We start from the raw sequence: 19139 nt of genomic DNA on the forward strand, positions 1-19139 counted from the left end.
GCCAAAAGCATCATCGGTGAGGTGTCGCCCTTAGCGTCATCGGTGAGGTGTCGCCCAAAGCGTCATCAATGGGGTGTCGCCGATTACGTCATCGGTGAGGTGTCGCCCATAGAGTCATCGGTGATGTATCCCCCATAGCGTTTTGCTGAGGTGTCGCCGTCATCGGTGAGGTATCACCCAGTGTCATCGGTGAGGTATCACACATAGCGTCATCGCTGAGGTGTCACCCATAGCGTCATCGTTGATGTGTGGCCCATAGCGTCATCGGCGAGGTGTCTCCCATAGCCTCATCGGTGAGGTATCGTCATCGATGAAGTGTCGCGCATTGCGTCTTCGGTGAGGTGTCGCCCATAGCGTCAACGGTGAGGTGTCACCCATAGCGTCAACGGTGATGTATCACCCATAGCGTCATCGGTGAGGTGTCTCACTCGGTGAGAAGTCGCCCATTGCGGCTTCGGTGAGGTGTCGCCCATAGCGTCAACGGTGAGGTGTCACCCATAGCGTTAACGGTGAGGTGTCACCCATAGCGTCAACGGTGAGGTGTCGCCCATAGCGTCAACGGTGAGGTGTCACCCATAGCGTCAACGGCGATGTATCACCCATAGCGTCATCGGTGAAGTGTCTTCCTCGGTGAGAAGTCGCCCATTGCGTAATCGGTGAGGTGTCGTCCATTGCGTCATCGATGAGGTATCACCCATTGTGTCATCGGTTAGGTGCCTTCCGAAGCTTCATTGGTTAGGTATAACCCATTGCGTCATCGGTTAAGTATCACCCATTGCGTCATCGGTGAGGTATCACCCATAGCGTCATCGGTGAGGTGTCGCCCATAGCGTCATCGGTGAAGTGTCGTCATCGGTGAGAAGTCGCCCATTGCGTCATCGGTGAGGTATCTCCCATTGCGTTATCGGTGAGGTGTCGTCATCGGTGAGGTGTCGTCATCGGTGAGGCGTCGCCACGATACGTCCATCGTGATATAAAAGAGATATCACTCCCTTGCTGGCAAACTCCATAATCGCTCTGTTGGGAAGACGGGTCTGTGGGGATGTTTTCTGCCAAATAAAAAAGGCTTTTATTAATGTTTAATATTATGTCCCTGCTAACATTTGGATAACCTAATATACCACCATCATTATCCTATGTAATAACAACAATATAAGAAGCAGCAAAGGTACCACCGTTATCGTCATCTTTATCACGTATTCAATCGTAATTATAATATTAATCAACTTCGAATATAATTGTATCTTACATCTTTGTTGCATGAATGATATTCCAGCTATTGAATCCAACTATGTGTTGTTTAATTTATACCATAGCTGCTCACTGACGCAGCATCACTTCAGTCACTTCCGGTTGCATGGAGGGACACTTCCGGTATCATAGACGCTGAAACATGTAAGCTATGCGTGTACTTACATATTTCATCAGACTATCCACTTGTCAAGACATTTACTATTTCCATTCTAGATATTATCATTAATCCCAATACAGACGAAGCAACCTACCGTTATCATAAAATGTCTGCACAAATGTGCAATATTATATAATTTTATATTAGTACACACGAAAATGAGATAAACGTTTTCTGCTACCCGGGTTTGGTTAAAGAAATCTTGGGGAAAATGCTGGCACCTTTTACACTCTCACTGTAAAATTTCTTAAACCAACAGAAAATGCCGATATTCGGATTGTTTAGATGATTAACCATCAACATCCGTTAAAACTAGAAATACAAATATATATATTTCCTTAAAATACTTTTTTTCACAGAAGTAAGCGAAATGGAACACGATAGCTGTGATCCTGGGAATATCTTTTAAAATAAAAACAACTGCATCATCACCACCAAAACCATATTCAGCATCTATTTCTAATCATCATTATTATAATTTTAATCATTAAGTTTTAATCATATTTATTTTTTTAAATTTCTCGTGTTTTTTGTTCGATGGCCGCCACTTTGAAAGATTCATGTCACGTTTCCCACCTGAACAATATACATGCAGGGCTGACCAATTAACGTACATGGCTGGTCGTACAGTGCAATGATACCTATGTATAGGATAGCTCACGTGTAGCCGTTTGATATGGAATTTATCAGCGAGGGTAGCGAGTTGATACTTCCATACCAAACGGCTACTCGTGATCTATCCGACTTAGACAACAGAATGTGTATTGCTTGTTTTTCAGGCCGATACCATACATTTGCATGAGAAAAATGTCAGGAAAGCACAGGAAACAAACATTTCTGTAGTATTAATAACGTCCTTGTAGCATAAGTAGGTGCACGAGATTTACCAGTTGAAATATCCGACAGAAAATCAGTTGTGTGTGAGATTTATCAAACACTTTGCAGGCCTATGATTGGCATGCTGGAGGTAGCTGTTGTCTAATACTTGGTGATGCACTTTATTGGAAGAAGAAGAAGAAGAAGAAGAAGAAGAAGAAGAAGAAGAAGAAGAAGAAGAAGAAGAAGAAAATATCGCTCAATCCTATAAGTTGACGTGTCAATGGGCTAAAAGGCATTGTTTGAATACAATGGCATTTTAACACGTCTTAGTTTTGTTGTGATACTTGAATTAAGAGTTAGAGCTGTCCTGACGGGGCGTAGTTGACGTTTATATGTAATGTATTCGAAACACCCTACAATTGTATTTTTGATAAATACATTGAGACATCTTTTATTGAAATAATTTTTAAAGCTGCATAATGCAATGTGGACCATTGATACGTAAGCAGGTTTAAGATCAGATGTGGCCAGGGGCGTAGCTTGACCAAATACGATTTGTAGGCCCGCTCTACTAGGGAAGAAGTGTTTAAAAATAACCACTGTTTTTAACAACACATAGGCGGTACTACAAACTAATTCATTATCAACTAATCTGGTTAGATAAAATGCACGTACCGAGGTGTAGGTTTGAGAGAGAGAGAGGGGTGCATATAGGGAATATTAAACAGTAGAACTCCGACATGCAACATTTTGAAAAACCCAGTGAGATCGCAACCCAAGAAATTAACTTGCGTCAGGTTTTTTTAAGCACTTTGCAACAAATTTTGCATTTTTCATAAATCTGCTGGACGTGCGAGGTGGGGAAACCATTGATTTATGCACACGAGAGATTCATGTACGATTTGCTTTGAACGTGTCACGGATTCGAGGTAGAGATGTGTACAGGTTTGCATAGATTGTGCAATAGGTATGTTATCCGCGGCCTTGACCTTTGTCCATGACCTACATACTTGTGGCTTTTGTGTAACACATCGACACAGAAACGTTGTGTGTTAAAGGGACTAGACACCAGATGATACCATTGCAAGAAAAAAAGAAAATTGTCAAAAACTAAAATTTATAACGTTGTGTACAACGCAATATTACTAACTGGTGTATCACATCGATAAAGACGCATTATTTAACATTATACATTATTGCGTATTTTTCCAAATCGAAATTTACTGAGTTTGTCTACCACGCAAATCCCAGTAATTTTTAAATAGGTGTTATCTGGAATTCAGTGAGAAAGGGTTTTCCGCTAATTTGCATGTAGGTACAAAGACATTAAGCCCAGATTGGTGTGGTGATCTATTCATATTAAAATTCAGCTAATCCATAATCTTTGTCCATATTAAATTATTAAGATGACATAAGATCATAACAGTTAACCAAGTATTTGTACGTACAGATTAATAACATTACGGAGTAAATCTATTAGCGTCGGTTTATGTATCTGTACTAATCACGTGACTTTCACATGCTAAATTAACGCACTATAAACTGGGAAACCATCATGCGCAATTCTAAACGGGTAAACGTAGTAGAGGCAGCAACAAACAGATACATAGAACAGAACAGAACATTTATTTCCAAGCAGGTCATAAACCCATCTGGCAAAACATGTACATATACCGATAATTCTAGACATGTTTTGAGGAAATACTGTATTTGCCGATTTTGGGACCATTCGGTGCCTAGTCCCTTTAATGTTTCGATTGTAAGTCAATGTTAATTATTTATATTTTGGCATGACCGGACTGCAAATGGTGAAATTTAAACTAACTAGCCGAAAAGTTTTAGTAACGCTATTGGAAATTGAGCTATTTTGGGCTTGAATTGACAGATATCTGTTCAAACGAGCACCTGCCAATTGCCTTTTGGTGTTCGTTCATAAATCTTAGTAAAATTACTCAATTGCAACAGTTAAAACGCAAAAAAGGAACTAAGGGTAATAACTCTGTAATACAATGGAGCTCTAAAATAGAGCTATGGTTCTTGCACACTGCACTTCCTTTCAGTATGTTCTATCATTGTATGATATGTATCGTTGGATAAATAACATGTGAACTACACTTATCCATAAACGCATGTAGTTTTAACCACAACTCTACAAATATTTTGATGTTTTATTCAATATCAAATCAGTTACTGACAAACACAAGACATTTCCAAGGAAACGGACCAGAATGTTTTTAAATGCTAAAAATATCTATCAATACAGTTAACAGAGCTAGGATATTTTTTAAAAACTCTGAAAAAACACAATTCACCAGACTTTAAACATCTTATTGAAACTGTAACATTTCTACTAAATAACTTTGCTTTTCTGTTTTACAATCTTTTTAAAATATTGAAACATGTAAATATGTACATAACACCATATCCAACAATCAAACAATACAGACAGTAAACTATATGACTAGACTATAAATACCAATAATTGAATATGGTAATTTCTGAAAAATCTCAAACAACAATTCTGTGATAAAATTCAGCAAATTACACTTTTCCAAAAAGTTCAATCTTATGTCATGGACAAAGGTTGACCGGCTTAAAGAAATTTTATGTTTTCATCGAAAACTTTTTATATAAACATTTGTGTAAACATTATAATATTTCAGAAACTAATTAATATAATTGCTTTGTTGTCTCATTTTAATGTTTTCTTATGATATCTCCTTCTATTATACTTTATCATTTAGCATTATTATGGTGATATTCAAAAATGCAATCCATCAAAAATAATATAATGGTTCATCAATATAAATTTAAAAAGAAGTTATCTCGATGTTAATTTATAAACAAGTCTTCCTTTTGACGATAAAGTATTTTTTATGGTAAATTCCTTATAATGTGCATTTTCTGAGTCAACATCTTAAAATTTGGATAATGTTTTTCTAAAATTTTCTACAATAGGGAAATAACCTGATATAGGTCAGTTAGGTACAAAAACCTGGTTCTCAAAAATTAAAAAGAGAAAAAAAAAGAGTAATTCCTACATACCGAGCCTAATTTATATCATTTCTTTTTATCTGATGGATGGCTTACCTGAACTTGAATACTGCGAGACCGTGTCATGCTGAGTACCTTAATTAATGTATACATAACATGTTAATACTACGTGATCTGAAAACCTATATTTGGAATGACGAAGACCTCCATGGCAACATTCAACATAAGCAACACGTCCACAACACAAAATATCTACATTCAGATGTACCCTTTGACCAAGCAAGACGATAATACACTCAAAAATTAAAATGTAATATAATGTACAGCTTCACCGTTTTTACTGTATATAATATACTAAGATAGATAAATACACGAGCGAAAAACAGTGATAAAAAGTGGGTAAAATCTAAAATTGTCAAGTATGTGGTGAAAAACAGAAACTGAAACAATTTATTCCATGTATATTAATACAATCTATGTCATCTGTCATATTACGAACTAAAAAAAAAACATTTAAAAATTAAAAACTAAACCGTTGGTAAGTAATTCAAACAGAACTTTTTGATTTGCATTCGTCCATTTTTCTACACAGTGAAAGCTTAAGAATGTAATTTATTTTACTTGTTTTCTTCCATTGACATACTTTATCAATTACTTTATGACAAAAGAACGTGCATCAACGGTATTAGACTCCTTAATAAAGCTTAAACTGAAGTGCAGGTAGCTCTTACTATTTTGAAAGTAATATCTTGAGAGATAAATTCTCTCAACAAGATATACAGAATAGCTCTTGGAAAAATGACTATTTCAAAAATATCTTCATAGTAAAATTCTCTATATACCAAGATAGAACACCATTTCATAGAAAGGATCGGAGTAAGGTCTCAGATCAGACATCATACATGACTCTCACAACACACTAAATAACGATACCTAAATAACAACATCACTCTGTAATTAAACAGAGATAAATGAACTTCGCACTTTTGTTTAATGAGAAAGTAATGTTCAGCCTGTATACATGTGTAAAAGGTTCCTATGTTATGTAAAACTATTAAGTTATAGTTCTGGCATCCACAACTGTGTATTACTATTGAAATAATATCAAAAGTACTCAAAATACGAGGTAAGTGGGTACCATGTTGTCAAGGCAACATTCAATAACTAAGATACTACATAAGTGAATATCATTGTTATTTATCCATATATTAGATACTGAACTGTTTAGCCCCGCCTACGGTTTCTATTCCAATATGGGAGTTAATGTAACTCTCAAACATGGTATAGGTCTGAATCTTTGATAGGGGTGGCACATGAGTTTATGTTTTGAACATTAATATTATCATCACGTACCTACTACGGGTCCATGCTATCATAAAGATAATTCCTGTCTAAAGTATAAAAAACAAGAAAATATTTCGCAAATTATTGAAAAACAACAAATAGTCAGCTTAACTTAATCCTGTTTAAAGGGACTTATGAAGTTTCCAGAAAATTGGGCCAGAGAAATACCTCTGAAACTGTGGGAGTTGTTCGCTCCACAAACCTCAATATTCAAGTAGCCTAATGTGTAAAAATCCTACTCTAGGGCATGTTACTGTACGTGTAAGTCGTGGTGGCCACAGGTCAATAAAAATACTTCAGGCAATATTACCCATCAAGGTGGGAATGTGTACATAGTATCAGAGTATTATCTCTTAAACTGTTGGAGAATATCGCTATACAGCATTTAGCCAACTGACTATCCGCCCAACAGACCAACCCTATGCAGACTTCAAACTTTGTTTGCAGGAGTATAAATATAAATATTCATATATTCTAATGCTTTTTCAACAACAATGGAAGTATAAAATGTAAACAATGGTCCCATTACCATGGCAACATACCATAAAATATAAATTTAGTTAACAAACCAATAAAACAGAAGACAATGTGTAAAACACACATTTTACATATTTCAAAAAAAAATAAAATACAAAGTTCATGATCATGATAAAAAAAAACATATTGAAGACCTCCAGCACGGCTGTTGTAAGTTCCAGCAGACCAAACGGATTTATTTCTTTTTCTGCAAGCAACCCTCAATGATGTTGCATTTTGGGAGGGTTTAGTTTTCATGCAACAGCAGACCACAAATATAAAACAATTTATCAGTGCTGTTCGAATAAATTAAATATTGGCCTTGTAAAATTGACCAGAACTAAAAAATCTGAAAAAGTGCTTCTCTAGAATAAGGCAATCAACAGCAACCAATAAACACAGAAAGCACTTAACCAAAATAGTGGTCAAAATTACCACAAACACAAAAAAGCCTGACATACGCTCAATAACTCCATATATCTAGAGTACAAGAAAACAAGGTAAACATGCTTTACTCAATTCTATGTGACAGATTAATGATGAATATCAGTTCAATTCATTTGATTTTGGTCCAACTGCAGTGACTCACATGGTTAAAAGCAAACTACTGGCCTTGACCGTACACACATAGGGTAATGAACCTCAAACATATAGCACCCATTATATACAACTCCACTGATAAAAACCTTGTTTGTTTGGTTTCTTTTTTCCACAGCCTTGACCTTTTCAACTATTCTCTCCTCTCTAACATGAAATTCTGGCCTTGACCTTAAGCGTAATGAAAACCCTTGATCTTGTTTTTTTTCTCTGAAGCCTCTGAAGCCTTCTCTCCACTCTGACTTGAATAACAGACCTTGACCTTAGAGTGATGAACAACATTGACCTTGTTTTTCATCTAAGGCCATGACCTTTTCAATGTCCCTTTCTCTATACATTGACCTCAGTGTCATAAACACCATTAACCTTGACCTTCTCCACTATGCTCTCCTCTCTAATTCCAACAACTTGCCTTGACATTGAAGTAATGATCACCAATTATCACCCTTCTACCATACAACTGGTAAAAGTTTTCATCCAGGTTCTTCTCTAACACTCTGCCTTTCCTTTACCTTGAGCAGCTTGAGTCCATGTCTTATTGCAGTATAAATCATCGAGTAATATGTGTCATTATTAACCTCTGTGTTTGTCGTGAGATATTCTCTATCAAATTGGTCAGTATCGTAACCTGATGTACAGTAAATCTAAAAATGAAATAAATTTTCTCAATCAGTTTGTATTTCAACACGATTCCATTATAACCATGTTTTAAAATTCTCAATAGCATTAATCCTTGCACATAAATTTCAATGTATTCTACAACAAAATCCTGATTAACGTCTTATTTTTCAAATTAATCATTGGACTGAGAATTTCTCATGACAATTCTTAAAGGAAAGTTTTCCTCCCCATTATCTTTAAGAGAGGTTTTAGAACCGCAAATATCTTGATCAGCCTTCATACTAGTAGTTTTTCCATCAATGTCCCTTACAGTGTCATCATCTTCTTTATTGTTTTCTTCATAAATTATGTGAGGATCCTTATTCTCTCCGGACTTGGGTTTATCTAATGTTCCAAATGGCTTATCATCTATGTGGCTAGGCTTATCAATTTCAAGCCGTTGACGTTTCTGTGACGTCATCTCCTCTTCACTGCTTTCGTCCTGCGCTTCAATTTCAGCATTTTCTCTCCATCGCTGTTTTCTCGACTCGTGTGATGCTATCATCTCGTCAAGGGTCACTGTAATAAAAATTGGCATCAACCTATATTGTGCGCCTATAAGTCATTTGGACTCCTGCAATGGTAGGTCATCTGAATACATATGCAAGTCTGGGCAAATGAATATTCTTCAAGTTTTACAATAAGTAATAGGTGATATATGATGATTCCAAGGGCAATTACACTATAAAGCTGACTTAATCAAAGTCAAAAAAACTTTGTCAGGAACTACTTTTCATCATGGGTGTGGTTTCTACCAATTGTGAAGTCGTTCCATGAAAAACTGTAGATTAGGAAGAAGTTTAAGTCTTAAAATGATATTAACCTACAGACAGAGAAGGTTGACAGACTGCCAAAGTGACCTCTATATACTTATTGTAGTCTCAAACTACTGATTATTTTCAGCGATGTTCCGATGATCAATTATAATAAAAAAATTATAATAAAAAATTGATTGGTTGAGCCTGAAATTGGTGACAATTAATTGTATTTGGTCATAATTGATCATATATTCAGATTACTCCTAATCTTGATCAACCCTGTTGTACGGACTACTTACAGCCTCCCTGTCTCTCCATCAGCACCTTAGGATTCCTGTCTTCTACGAGCCATTCAGACTGCATCAGTAAAGGGGGACTCAGATCACACCAGCGCGCAATGTCACAGTCTGAAAAATGACAGAAAGATGAGTTCAAATCCAATTTACAGTAGATAAAAGAATAAGAAGCACATTTACTTGTTCATTTATCACCCGAATATTGTCTCACAAATATTTGAGAGTCCGATACATCAACTGTAACTTACAATACATGTAAAGTGAATCATGCCATCTTGATGAGACTTTTTGTTTATAATAAACCTGAGAATGTTTGAAAACTTACTCATCAAAAAGGCTTTCATAATTTAAAACTCATTATTTGAATTTTGTTTTTTGTCAGAAGTAAAACTACAACTTTAACTACATAGATAAGTGTCAAATATCTGAATATTTATAATAGGGTTCATAAACAGGAGGAATACATAAATATGCCAAGACTTGTCCGTTTTTCTTGATTTAATCCAGGGCTATATATATGTGTATTGGCACTTGCTGTGGACGAGTATTATTGGCAAAGCATCGAGATCTAGAACAATATTTCATAAGCATATCTCAATATATCGTTGAAATAAAAATAGGTAATGTATGGTAATTAATTAGGTTTCTCTGTTCATATCATTATTATTTCACTTTCTGTTTCGATAATCCATAAATTGCAGAACAAGGTATCAATAATGTTGTGCATCCCTAGAACAGGCTTTGTCAAATACTAACCAAGTTTAATGTAAATATTCTGAATGGTTTCTGGTATATAGGGTATTGTAGACCTACAGTAAGGACAACATTAGTGAATGGCATTACAATTTCTATTGAACAACAACCAAGCTAAAGATTGCATAAAACATCTCTCCAAACCTAGGGGCTAGTGGTTTAGGTGTCTGCCCGTTACCCAACAGGTCTCAGGTTTACAAACCATGGGAACATTCTAATGGCATCTTAGAAAGGACACAGTACTGGTTTCTGCTCAGGCAACTGACTCGAGATGATTTACATCGGTAACTCACATCAGCTTTCAGCTATCCCAAAAGTTGTGTGAAAATAAATATAACCAGAACACCTCTGTACCTGTTTCCACTTTAGCTTTCTCGAGGTCATTCAGCATGCTCTTCACCATTGTTGCTCTGTGAAAAAATAAGAAGAGATGTTATCAATAAAAGTTTGATCAGCCAGGGGTTGTCAGCAAGATGGATAAGTAAATTTTCTCTGAGTTCTCCTATTTCCCCCACAGCATAAGACCACACTCTCGCGCAACATGACATGAGTGTGACTGTGTGACTAAGCTTAATTTAATATTACTTTCTTCACTGTTGTAAAAAATAAAGACTAAAATAAATAAAGTTGAAAATAAATCAATTGACCGCTGTCAATCATTTAAACACCACTTTACATGCTTTAGAACCAGCACAAACGCCAGTGAAAAACAAATTCTAATAAGGCAAGTCAAGCTCCTTGCTTACTTGATGGAATGCTCAGCCCAAAGCTACTGGAGGGAGGTGAGGTTGTCTTCATGGCATTCTGAAACATGAATGGGGAAAGTCTTAAAACTGTTTTGAAAATACTGGGCCGATTGTTTAGAAATTTGTTAAAGTAAGCAAGTATTAATTACAGAAGTGTTAACTTTTAAGTCTTAACTTCTCTAGAAGATTAATGAATTCACTTGTGATCTGCAGTATTTGTAACAAATGCTGTTTTAACAGTACCTGTCTTATTCAAATACATATGAGGATATCATCAACTTTTTATGTCTACAAGTTAACAACAATATCGTTAGTCACGTTGTTCAAGAACCAACAACAGGGCTATTGTACTATCACTCATGCAGACCTGGCTAAAAATAGGTTAGGCCTAAAAAAAAATACATTTGGTTCGGGTTACCCGACCCTACCTACGGAATAGGCGCCGACCCTACCGTTTTTATAGTCAGTTTGAAAAAAAGAAGGAAAAACTAAAAAAAAAAAAAAAAAAAAAAAAAATCGTTTTTTTTTAAATTGCATTTCAATATGTAGTTTAACCTTAAATGCTTATACAGAAGATAACTTTAACACCATTCTCCAATGATGAAAATGATATTCTTATACAAAGCCTAATAAAAAATAAAAATATTTTTTTTTTTTTTAAAAAGCCTACCTACCCTACCTATTTTTGAAAAGGATGTAACCCTAACCAAACAATATTTTTTTAGGCCTTAACTAAAAGGAGCATTTCTTTGAAAGTTTCAAGTCCCATAATCAAGGCATGCATGGCGGATATGGCTGGTTTTCGAAAGGAACCGAGCTCTTATTGATATCTAAATACTGTACAAGTTTCATCCAGATACAATCAAAACTGAAGACCGTATCGCGTTAACAAGAAATTGTTTACAGACGCACGTACGGACGGACTCACATACTACGTACACATTACCATCGCAAAAGCTCTTCTGGCCTTAGACCAGTAGAGCTAAAAATCACTTTTCTCCATTCTCGACTTTTATATACAGATATAAGATTTTATGCATTTTGACTAAAATCCTTTATTGGACTTTCACCTCTGCTTTGGGACTCACAGTCTTTTAATTTTCTTATAGTAATAAGAATGTTTGACTCATAAATAGTGATGTTCTGATGATCGATTATACTCAAACATTGATTGGTTTGGTCTGAAATCGGTGACAATTAATTATATTTTGTTATAATCAATCATTGATTCAAACAGCCCGCTGTTTCTTCCCCTCGTTATTTGCATTTGGTTAATTACCGCCAATTTTCTCCTTTGAGTTCATATATACATCCGAAAGTGTTTAGTTGTTATCGGTAATAAATATCGCCAAAAGCAAAAACACTAAATAACCAAACATACACATAACATAATCACAGTTAAGAATTACGAGGTTATTGTACAAGAACAAAACTGTAATAAAAGTATGTCAAAAAACGATTGTACTCCTCAAGCCTGAGTTATAGGCCTGGTTAAAGTGTAACTCACATGGGTTTTGACTATGGCAACATGTGTACCAAGTTTCCTTTGAATGATATCTTGAACAGTATTTTTGGTTATTGCCAAGTCAACAGATATCTCTGGGAATGCCAATAACGACACCCAGACCATGACTATACCTTAACCTTTTTCATTTAAATGTGGGCATGCAAAAAATGTCAAAATGAGAATCCTGTATCCTGCAAAACATTCTATAAACGGTATAAGTGACTAATAAGGTGAAATAAGATCTGTGTTATATTAACTTACCAGCTTCGTAAATCCACTCAAATTCTCCTCCAAAGTCAGCGTCATACAAGCACAAAGGCGCGTCAGATGACATGTTATATTGCGGCTTCGCGGATTTTTCTCAATGTTCAGAAGTTCATCAACCACCTGAAAAATTAGTACATGGATTGCTAAATTGTATAAATCTGATAACATTTAATCACCATTAATCTGAACATCATTTATAAAAATAATTACCAATATTTCCAATTTATTTTTTGGTTTCGATTTTAGTTTTTTCTTTGTTTGATCAAAATTTACATCAAAAATCCGAAATCACTCTTTCGAAATTATTTTGAAGTCAAAATAAGTGTCCCAATTGCAACAAGTATAAAACTTTTTGTGAGAATTCCATTATTTAAAGCAAAACCTGTTTAATACACCTTAACTTTGCGAAGGTAAATGCTATATGGCAAACTTGTTGCATCCATTGATTTGTAATTTAAATTATTTCTACCTTGTTCCATTCCTTTAAAAAAGTATAAACTATGAACATTAGAGGAGAATTACTAGTATTGAATTGCAATTATTAAAACTAGAGATTGCTCTTTTGAAAAGTCTTTGTCTCCCCTATTGTGTGGTCGTAGCTGAGAAAAAATAAATGATGGACGTGAAATTAGTAATTCTGGACTGGAGACGAACTAACAGTGAAGCTTGGTTTATTCACCTGTATTGAATAGTGAAGAGAAAAAAGTGTTGTTGATTAATCTTGGAAAATGTAAACGAAGTTTGCATTGTATTAAGTTTCTGGGCGCAAGCATTATTCAATTATTGATCGGAAACCATTTTTCAGCTCAAGGTTATCGTTACCTTGACCTTTGACCTACTGATTACAAATCATTAGGGATCATCTACATGACCAACTTGCATACCAAGTATTAAGTTCTTGGGTGCAAGTGTTCTTTTGTTACTAAGCGGTAAATGTTTCTTCACCTCAAGGTAACGGCAACCTTGACCTTTGACCTACTAATCTCAAAATCAATAGGAGTCACATGACTAACTAGTATATCAAGTATTAAGTTTCTGGGGAAAATTGTTCTAAAGTTATTGAGCAGAAACCATTTTCAACTTAAGGTCATTGCCAACATATTGTTTTTTACCTGAAGATAACCTTGACCTTTGTCCTTTTGATCTCAAAATCAATAGGGGTCATCTTCTAGTCATGAACAACTAGCATTCCAAGTATGAAGTTCCTGGACCCAAAGGATCTTTAGTATTATGTAATTCTTCACATCAAGGTCATGGTGACCTTGACATTTGACCTAGTGAACCAAAAATCAATACAAGTCATGACCAACTACTAGCATACCAAATTCCTGGGTCTAAGCGTTCTATCGTTATTGAGCAGAAACGAAGTGTGACGTTCAGACTGACTGACTGACGGACTGATTGACAGACGGGGCAAAAACAATATGTTTCCCCATGAAAGGGGGTGACATAATAACTTGTATTGACCTTACTTTGTGTGCTTGCATCAAATAGCAAATTATAAGATGTTTTCTATTAACTAAACACAATGCAAGGGAGATAACTAGACAAAAACCAAATACATGCTCCAACCGATTCTTTCCCTTTGCCAACAAGGACCAGCACAGAGAAGATGCTGCGAATCTGATGCCACAGGAACGCCCTCCAGACGATCGTGAGTTCGCACATTGTGAATCCGTCATCGGTCTCATCTAAGGTCTTGACTTCAACCTCCATGATTTTTCGAACATACCCCCAGTAGTCTGTAATGCCATCTTTAACACTGAATTTGCAGAAGTTGCAGAAGTCATATTCGCCAATCATTTTTTTGCCAGCTTCTTCCATGAGCTGTGTTGAATTAAAAAAATCATAAAATCAGGAAATTTTAAGTCTTCAGATGATGTTTTTCTCCAAATCAATATTTCATGAAAATCGAACAGTTTTTAAAGTCACACTCATATTTAAAATCAATACATAAACATATAGAACAAACAAATTTTGAGTAATAAACCTTTAACTGCTTACTATATAATGCATTTGTGAAAAATATATTACTGGTAACAAGATTGTAATTGTGTATTTAAAAGATGAAAACGCACAAATATTAAATGACTGGTGAGTCCTATAGATTTACAGTGATCAACTTTCATTTCATAAGGTAGAAATACAGTATTTTCTGCACCTTTCTTTCAGATAAAAATAGCTAACCTTCATAAGAAACATGGTGTTGTATACATGTATATTCTTCCTTTTTGGTAAATTAAAACAATTGAATTAAGTATGCTATATCTTATTTGGGAGTGGAAGTGCATCTTCTTAGTTTCCTTTGGAGTTTGCTACCCAAAAAATCTTTTAAGCATTTTTGCATTAAACAAGAGCTTACAAGTTATTACAACATAAAATTAATCACTTTTGTAGGCACAAGGTTGTGCGAGTATGTGGTCTAGTTGAAGGGTAAAACAGTGTCTGGAGAAAACCCACTTGGTTGGTAACCATGGTAACCACAAATCAAACTCACATGCTGTTAAACCAACCCAGATTGCCTCGGTCAGAAGGGAGTGTACTAACCAATGGCTAACCGGACATGCTTTATCTTTGAGGTAGGGATGCGGGTCTTTCAATCAACACATCATCTTAACTTCCGAACACATGTGCAAAGTCATTTTAAAATATGACAAAAATACAGTCAGGACACAACAAACTATACGGTATATGCATAAATACTATATATAATGTCCTGGGCTGATCATAATAAAGCATCTGAAGTCAATTCCTTACTCCTCATTTTCTTCAATGAAGTAACAAACTTATCATGATATATTAACTTAATACAATCTGACATATTTCATTTTCATTGCTTTAATTCAAGTTACATACTTTTATGTAAAAGAACACTGAATTCTTTTAATTTGACTATGAATGTTTTAGAAAATTGACTCAAATTAAGAAATGACTTGAGATGTGTTATGAATACCGCCCCAGGTTTATTACTTACCAGTATATTAAGGTCTCCTTTAGGGAAGAAATACTTGTACGTTCTTCTCCTGCAGCTGAACCTGAAATGATACCATTGGTTGACGGTTTACCGTAGGAATCCACTTTCCCCGTTCATCAATGTACTACAAAAATGTCAACTGCTCAGACCTTGCCAGTTTTGAATGTGTTATCTAAATATATATTACAATTTCAGATTTAGGGAAAATGTTAGAGTTTTTCACATCATCAAAGACACCAATGCTATGTGACAATACTTTCGTGAAACTTGGTATACATAGCAGAACTTCTATTGTCAGATTGTATGTTTATTTACGCTCCCATCGTCTTTGACCCAAGTAAGGGTATCAGTCTTGTAAGGAAGTGGGGCTTAGCGCACAGGCAGAATGAAACCAACGTAAGAACAACCCTGCTTTTAAAGTGCGCCAGAGTAAAACAGATGATATGACCTCGTATTTACCTACCAAAATACAGGTAGTATTTTCAGTGATGAGCCAGAGATTGAAGGTCAAGAGTCTTACATTCAAGAGTCTGCAACAAGTCCACACTTCTACGGTTTTGGCAGACAGTTTATAAAGAAATACAATACAGTTTCCACCAACGGAGCATGGATTTCATCCAACTTGTAACTTAAAGCCATAAGTGTTATTGCTAGGGATAAAATGATGATCAAGTATTATCGATAATCGATTGCAAAATCTATTATCAAATGTGGCGTATTCTCGCATTAAAGCCGGATTTTTATTTGACGATGCAATTTTGCAAACCGAGGATTTGAGCTAGTGACCTAGTATTTTTAACCAAAAAGACCCATATTTATACTGAGTATGTATGTTAAGTAACCAAATGTCATGAAAACTGAAAAAAAAATCAATATCCTGCAGGAAAAAACTGTAATTTATGCTTAAATTCTATTATACTTAAATGTGACTATGATATCCTGGAGAAAAAAATGTAAAAGTTTCTTGAAAATCTATTATACTTAAATGTGACTAAGATATCCTGGAGAAAAAAATGTAAAAGTTTCATGAAAAGTTTCATGATTTAAAATTTTTTTTTTATGACATCAGGAAAATATTTCCTAAGATTTGACCTGGTGACCTAGTTTTTGATCTGAGGTGACCCATATTCACAAATGTTTAAGACAACAAGTAGACAAATATTCTGAGCAAGTTTCATAAAGATTTGACAAAAATTAATGAATTAATGGTCGTGGAATTCTTTCTCCTAAGGCAGTAACTCTGTAATTAGCTGAAATAGAATTGCAATTCCTGTACACTGCACTCCCTCTCATTATGATCTATCACTGTATGAAGTTTTATTAAATTCCATCCAATAGTTTTCAAGTTATGCTCCGGACAAGAAAAAGGTAACAAAGGGCAATAACTCTGTAATTGGCTGAAAAAGAATTGCGGTTCCTGTACATTACACTTCCTCTCATTATGATCTATCACTGTATAAAGTTTTATTAAATTCCATCCAAAAGTTTTCAAGTTATGCTCAGGACAAGAAAAAAGAAACAAAGGGCAGTAACTCTGTAATTAGCTGAAATAGAATTGCGGTTCTTGTACACTGCACTCCCTCTCATTATGATCTATCACTGTATGAAGTTTTATTAAATTCCATATAATAGTTTTCAAGTTATGCTCCGGACAAGAAAAAGTAACAAAGGGCACTAACTATGTAATAAGCTGAAATAGAATTGCGGTTCCTGTACACTGCACTCCCTCTCATTATGATCTATCACTGTATGAGGTTATATTAAATCCCATCCAAAAGTTATGCTGCGGACAAGAAAAAAGTAACAAAGGGCAGTAACCCTGTAATAAGCTAAAATAGAGTTATGGTTCTTGTGCACTGCACTTCCTCTCACTGTGCTTTACCATTGTATGAAGTTTCAATGAATTCCATCCAGTACTTTTCAAGTTATACTCCGGACAAAAAAGTAACAAGGGGCAATAACTCAGTAATAAGCAAGAGTAGAGTTATGGTTATTGTACACTGCACTTCCTCTCACTGTGCTTTACCATTGTATGAAGTTCCAATGAATTCCATCTAGTACTTTTCAAGTTATACTCCGGACAAAAAAAGGAATAAGGGGCAATAACTCAATAATAAGCCAAAATAGATTATGGTTATTGTACACTGCACTTTCTCTCATTATGATCTACCATTGTATGAAGTTTGATTACCATTGGATAAAAACTCTTGATTTTATTACATAAAATTTCATGTATTGATATATGGAAAACAGACTGTACTGTACAGTATATATAGTTCCTTACCAGGTCTTTCATGCGCTGTCATCCCTTCTCTCACCTTCACCCCAACCCCAGACAGCAAGTTGCCGCGTACATCAAGAAAGACAACCTGGAATGTACAAGAAATGTATTTTGATTGCCACTTTTGAAACTCTGTTAACCTCTGTCAATAACTTAATATATTGTTGCATTTGGTCAAATTCTTTCTGAAGAAAAACAAATTTTGTATCAGTTGTTTTTGGACTAGGGCACTTGTGGCCTAGTTCATAGCCGTAATCGCGATGTCTGCATTTTCAGGCCGAATCTGGGGGTTCACTGACGTAATGTATTCATACGCTGTATTTTGATTGGATTGCCGTTAGCAAATTTGAATAATCAAAGTAGTACCATAACTGATTACAATGAAAACATCCAATAAAAATAGTTCTCCTAACTCTTATTATGCACCAGTCAATTGTTACCACCCCCTCGGGGTATACTAGGGAAAAGGGCAGTGTTTTCACCTTTCAGCGGTGTCCTCGCAGTGCCTGATGATTGCGGTGGTTTTGTCTTCACGCAAAATATAGCGGGGAATTACCCTTACCTAAGATCCTTGGGGTGCGAGGTTATTTGGCAGGGATTTTACCACCAGTTCGTTCCCGCAGGGTAGGGCAGGGATTTTATAGCGGATTGTTTGGACTGAAAGTCAAAGTATTCCCCAGACCTGGAGGGGGGGGGGGGCGGCCGTGGTTACCTTTTTGACTGGTGCATAAAATTCTTTTTCTGAAGACGCTTTGAGCTCACTTTGTTTCCTCGCCAAGAATGAAAATCAGTAATCACCCAATGTTGTGGCATAGTGAAGTAATGAAGATTTAACCTCACAACAGTCTTTCTCAAATGCTGTCCAGGCTTTTTTATGCTTAAGAATAACTTACCTGGATATGTCAGACCAGAAATCGTCTTGGCATGAGATTGGATTACTATGGATCAGCATGCACCAGTCAATTGTAACCAGGGCCCCCACATCCGGGGGTATACCGGGGAAATGGGCCGGGTTTTTACCTTTCAGGTGGCCCCGCAATATCGGGTCTTCGTGGAAAATACAGTGCGGATGTGGCTTAACCTAATGTCCCTTGGGTGCTGGGGGGATTTGGTGGGGACTTTGCCATCAGATCATCCCTGCAGGGCGGGGATTTTAGCTTGGGTTGGTTGGACCGAAAGTAAAAGTCCCCGCTATTCCCTGGACCGTGGGGGGGGG

At 35.8% G+C, this 19139-nt stretch overlaps 1 protein-coding gene and 1 long non-coding RNA gene across 2 annotated transcripts; both read right to left on the reverse strand.

Annotated features, from left to right (window-relative positions):
* Positions 1 to 8474: 8474 nt before the first annotated feature.
* On the reverse strand, positions 8475 to 12779 carry LOC128246184 (uncharacterized). The gene is made up of 5 exons (XM_052964374.1): positions 12663 to 12779; positions 10895 to 10952; positions 10503 to 10558; positions 9399 to 9506; positions 8475 to 8860 (listed from the first exon to the last, which is right to left on the reverse strand). Exons 3-5 carry the CDS (start codon positions 10549 to 10551, stop codon positions 8475 to 8477), a joined length of 543 nt encoding a protein of 180 aa, XP_052820334.1. The 5' UTR covers positions 10552 to 10558; positions 10895 to 10952; positions 12663 to 12779.
* Positions 12780 to 14476: 1697 nt separating this feature from the next.
* On the reverse strand, positions 14477 to 17999 carry LOC128203688 (uncharacterized). Its single transcript, XR_008256009.1, has 3 exons — positions 17927 to 17999; positions 15643 to 15703; positions 14477 to 14495 (listed from the first exon to the last, which is right to left on the reverse strand). It is a non-coding gene; the product is annotated as an uncharacterized LOC128203688 (long non-coding RNA).
* Positions 18000 to 19139: the final 1140 nt, after the last annotated feature.

The sequence above is a fragment of the Mya arenaria genome, chromosome 9 (genome assembly GCF_026914265.1).
Source record: "Mya arenaria isolate MELC-2E11 chromosome 9, ASM2691426v1".
Classification (NCBI taxonomy): domain Eukaryota; kingdom Metazoa; phylum Mollusca; class Bivalvia; order Myida; family Myidae; genus Mya; species Mya arenaria.